Source organism: Solanum verrucosum, unplaced genomic scaffold (genome assembly GCF_900185275.1).
Source record: "Solanum verrucosum unplaced genomic scaffold, falcon-dt-bn FXZP01000060.1, whole genome shotgun sequence".
Lineage (NCBI taxonomy): Eukaryota > Viridiplantae > Streptophyta > Magnoliopsida > Solanales > Solanaceae > Solanum > Solanum verrucosum.
Genome location: NW_026020129.1, coordinates 4,805,460 through 4,810,581, shown reverse-complemented (window position 1 = coordinate 4,810,581; position 5,122 = coordinate 4,805,460). Strand labels below are relative to the sequence as shown.

The window sequence follows — 5,122 nt, the reverse complement described above, 5'->3', positions numbered from 1 at the left end:
CTACTCCTTATTTTAATTCAACCAATATAACAACTTCCTTTTTCTGAATTAAGCCAACAAGGTTCTCTTGGATGACTTTATTACATTCCTTGCCGTGTCAATTCAAGCTTGCTCTATATTAATTAAAATATGACAAAATATGTTTGACCTTATGTAACAAAAATTATACCCATCCAATTATAAAAACCATCTTTTCTTTACTTTGTTATCTCATAAACTTATACTTCTAAGGATTCCAATTCTCTCTATCAAAGATCCAGAATTAAAAAATATATATAAAAAGTTGTCTTTTCATATTTATAAATGGGGAGATATCCATGTTGTAAAGTTGATGAAGATTTAAAGAAGGGGCCATGGACAAATGAAGAAGATGAAAAATTAATGGATTATATTACAAAAAATGGCCATACTAATTGGCAATTAATTCCAAAAAAAGCAGGTTTAAATAGATGTGGCAAAAGTTGTAGATTAAGGTGGACTAATTATTTAAGGCCTGATATTAAAAGAGGAGAATTCTCAATTGAAGAAGAAGAAATCATCATCAACCTACATTCACTTCTTGGAAACAAGTAAGTATATATTATTATGTATTTTAATCTGTTGTAGCAAATAATTTGTCTTAGTTTCTAAGTTGCTAATACTAATAATTAGGCTACTAGTAGTCATATACTCCCCTTATTGTTCCATTTTATATATGGGGTATCATTTCTTTATTGACTCGTTTAGAAGAAAATTTTTTAAGAAATTGTACCTATTGATTTTGGAAAATAATTTAATTTTAAAGTTTTCGTTTTACGGTTATATTGATATGTTTTTACAGTCACAAAGATATCAAGATACGTTTAAGATTACAAGTCTTCTTCTTTTTTATTAAACTCTGTCTCAAAGCAAACTGTGTCACATGAATTGAAACACAAAAATTATATTTTTAAGTTGTCTCATAGTGCTTTAATAGTGTCAATTTATAAAAGTTAAACTCATGTATCAAATTTTCAATTGTAGGTGGTCAAGAATTGCAGCCCATCTTCCAGGAAGAACCGATAATGAAATCAAGAATTTCTACAACACTCATCTAAGGAAAAAACTACTAAGATTGGGAATTGACCCCAGGACTCATAAACCAATTTCTGACCTCAATCTCCTCATAAATCTTTCTCATCAATTTACTTCTAAACATAATATTAATCATCATCTGATGAATAATATTAATCCCTTAGCATATGCTCTTAAATTACAAGCACAAGTCACAGAAATAGCCAAAATTCAACAACTAGTACATAGCCTTTTCACACCCATAAATACAAACAATCCACTTTCCACCAATTTTCATGAAAATTTTGCAACAAGTTCAAGTCATGTTATAACAAATAATGTTGCTACAAACATCCAATTCTTGAATTCTTTGCTAGTAAATTCACGTGGTAATATTCCAAATTTGGATAATTCTACTTCTTGCATTTCAAATTCATCAGAATTATCTAATTATCAAAGTGAATTAAACTCAAAGGTGGATAATTTTGAAGGACTAAGCAACAATTCATCAAAGACACAAGTAGATTATAATAACTCACTTCCTTCACTAATTACTCCTTCTTCTCCAGATCAAGCTAATGATGCTCATGTTAATCAAGATTATGACCCTAATACATTATCACAACTTAATCATGAGGGTATTGATGATTCCTTCTGGAATGACATTTTTCCATAATTTTGTTTTTCTAAACTCTGTTGTATTTAGTTGCTCTAAAATCTTGGTGGATTTTTAATTATTTTGTTTGTTTTGTAATGGGTGAGGAGGTTTTATTTTGGTGAGTAAATATTGTTAAGGACCATAATTTTATGAATATTGTGTAATTTCATTGTGTACATTGTATATATATATATCATCCCACCTTATTTGGAGCTGTTATTTGGTTTCTTTCATCTCATTTTTTGTTGGTATATTTTAAATAGTAAATAATATTGTTGAAATGTTTAAAAGACATATTCTATTTAATAGACTTAAAAGTTAAAATCAACTAACTTAATTTACATCTTGAAGTAATTATTGGAAAGATTAGTCCCAATATAAAATGGGTGGACTCCACATGTCCAACTTTTTTTTAGAACAATGAGATTTATTCCTCAATTTTTTATTATAATTAAAACTATCTTTAGATTGAAGTTTTGTCAAGGGTTGAGTAAAACGAGACGTTTTTTTCAAATGATGAAGGTAGTATTAGATCAAAGTCAAATAGATAAACTTTTTTACTCAATTTTCAAATAACACAGGAAAACAATATTATTGTTTAAATTAAAATAAGGAAAATATAGCAAATAGTCAAAGCAACTTAACAATTGATGAAATTGACATAAGAATCATGAAGATCATGACTCGATCGTGACACTCCACCTAACCCCGAGACCACATTTAGGACTCGATTCTCAACCCTGACCCAAGTCTTAACTCTTGACCAAGACTTAATTCCAAACCCTAACCCCGACCTAGAACAAGACTCCCAACTCGAGAACCAGTTCCCAACCCTAATCTCAAGTTGAGGCAAGGTTCAAGGTTGGGGCGAGTATTTTGTTAGTGTCACAGTCAAATCCAAGGTCAATATTAGGAGTCAGGTCCTGCATCTTGAGTTGGGATCGAGTATTGGGTCCAAGATTAGAAGTCGAGTCCTAGGTCGAGATTTGAATTGTTGTTCAGGTCCAAAGTCAAGGTCGAGAGTTGGATCTTGATCAAGAGTAAGCACCTGAGTCAAGGTTGAGATTCGGGTCTTGGGTCCAATATAGTCCTAGGTTGGTGTCAGGAGTTGTAAGATTGGTAAAGGGTCAGGAGTCAATATCAGGTCGTGGTTGGTACTAGGTTTGGTCGAGGTCGAGTCCTGAGTTGGAATCAGGATCGTGAGTGGATTGGGGTTGAGAGTTGGGTCCCGAGTCGAGGTAGGGAGTTGGGTCCTTCGTCGGGATTAGAGTCGGGTTTTGGGTTGGGGTTAGGAGTTGGGTATAGGGTTGGGATCAAGGTCAAGCCTTAGTTCAATGTGACAATGTTTAGAGCCGAGTGTCGGGAGTTAATATCAGGTCGTGTTTAGGTCTCGAGTTTGGTCGAGGTCAAGTCTTGAGTAAGAATCGAGGTCGGGAGTGGGTTGTGGATGATAGGATGAGAGTTGGGTCCCAAGTCGAGGTAGGGAGTTAAGTCCTTAGTCGAGATTAGAGTCGGGTTTTGGGTAGATGTTAGGAGTTGGGTATAGGGTCGAGATCGTGGTCAGGTTGTAGTTTGATATGACAATGTCAAGAGTCAATATCAGGTTCTGGTTGGGTCCGGGGTTTGGTTTAGGTCGAGTCCCGAGTCAGAATCGGGATCGGGAGTGGGGATGTGGTTGAGATTTGTGTCTCGGGTCGACGTAGGGAGTCATGTCCGATCTTGAGTCGGGATTAGAGTCGGGTTTTGGGTCGAGGTTAGGAGTTGGGTATAAGGTCGAGATCAAGGTTAGGTCCTAGTTTGATGTGATAGCGTCTAGAGTCGAGTGTCGGGTCAGGGTTAGGAGTTGGGTCCCAAGACGGCATAGAGAGTCATATCTCACGTTAGGAATTGGGTCTTGAGAAAGGGTTGAGTGTTTGATCATGAGTACTCTACGTCTGATCGTTAGTTATGGCAGGGGTCAGTTATGGGGTCCCGAGTTAGAGTTAGGCCAGGGTCCAGTTGAGGATCAAGATCTGAGTCAAAATGTAGGTTTAGGTCATGTCTCAAACCAGTGTTGGGGTGAGGTGTGCATCGAGACAGAGGTTCAATGTTTTAATATTTGTTTAGATTATATCTAAATGTTTTTGGGACAACATTTTCTTCTTATTAACCCAACATTAATTATTAAATAAAAAAAATCAGTTATTATTCAAAAAGATATTTTTCTTCATACCAAACATACCTTAACTCTTTACCGAACTTCCTCAAATTTAGATATAAATTCCCTAAGAAGGACCCAATCATCATTTAATTGTTATTAACATATATAAGTTTCAATAAGAAAATATAATGAGTATTTCTTGCTTTTTTGGGGGGTGGGAATTTGGTGGTTGTAATTTATAAGAAGACTAGTGCAAGTGGTATAGTATTATATTATATGCTGTTTATAAATATATATAAATATAGACATGAATATAAATTAACTATAGATCTGAACTTTACATATAAATCTGAAATGTACGGCTTCAAATTCAACTTCAAATATGAGAGAGAAAATTTAACCCACAACCATCTTAAATGTTCACCAGGAGCAGAACTAGCGCGGAGCGTGCGAATTCGGTCGAACTTATAAGTTCAAATTTAATATTTTTCTCAAAATATTCGTTAAATATGAGCAAATTATTTAATTTAAAACCCAACAATTTAAAGAACTACAACTCTGATTGAAATTTAATCTCTCCAAGAAGAACCAAATATATTATGACAATACTCAATTCAAATAAATAATAATTTAGCAAAAATCATCTAATGAAGCTTCAAAATGAGCTTCGATAAAGTTTTAAGCTCAGTAGCTAATGCCTAATGGTCAGGCTTTGGGGGTGGGGTAATATATATATATATATATATATATATATATATATATAGACACTTGTTGAGTTTTAAGTTTATCCCGGATGTTTCACCTAAAATATTTATTTTTCTTGATTTTGTATTTGAACTATCAGATGTGTGAGTTTTTTATCTTAACCGTAACCAAATTTATCTACACCTCAACGATTATTCACTTTTACTACTATATTAGGTGAGAAAAGACAGTCAAACAAGCAATTGAGGTAAGAAAGAAGAATAGTTTCCGACATATCCTACCTTCCTCCCTACCCTTCTATAGGATAAAAATTAAGAATTAATTATGCATTTCTATATTAAATTGTAAATTAATCCCACCAATTAATATTGACTTGAGCTCATTTTCAGTTTTTGTACAATATAATGGCAATTAAAAAAGAACTGATTAATCATATCCGGCTTCAATTACATTTACCAATTAGCGTAAATCGACTATTTGAATACAAAAACCACTAAATTTCCCCTTAAGATATAATTAAATAAATTATATATATATATATATATATATATATATATATATATATATTCTCTTCAGTTTTCTTAGAT

At 33.2% G+C, this 5,122-nt stretch overlaps 1 protein-coding gene across 1 annotated transcript; it reads left to right on the top strand.

The window, feature by feature from the left end:
- The first annotated feature begins 282 nt into the window (after positions 1 to 282).
- Positions 283 to 1,708, top strand: LOC125827193 (transcription factor MYB8-like). The gene is made up of 2 exons (XM_049506556.1): positions 283 to 569; positions 1,003 to 1,708. Exons 1-2 carry the CDS (start codon positions 304 to 306, stop codon positions 1,706 to 1,708), a joined length of 972 nt encoding a protein of 323 aa, XP_049362513.1. The 5' UTR covers positions 283 to 303.
- Positions 1,709 to 5,122: the final 3,414 nt, after the last annotated feature.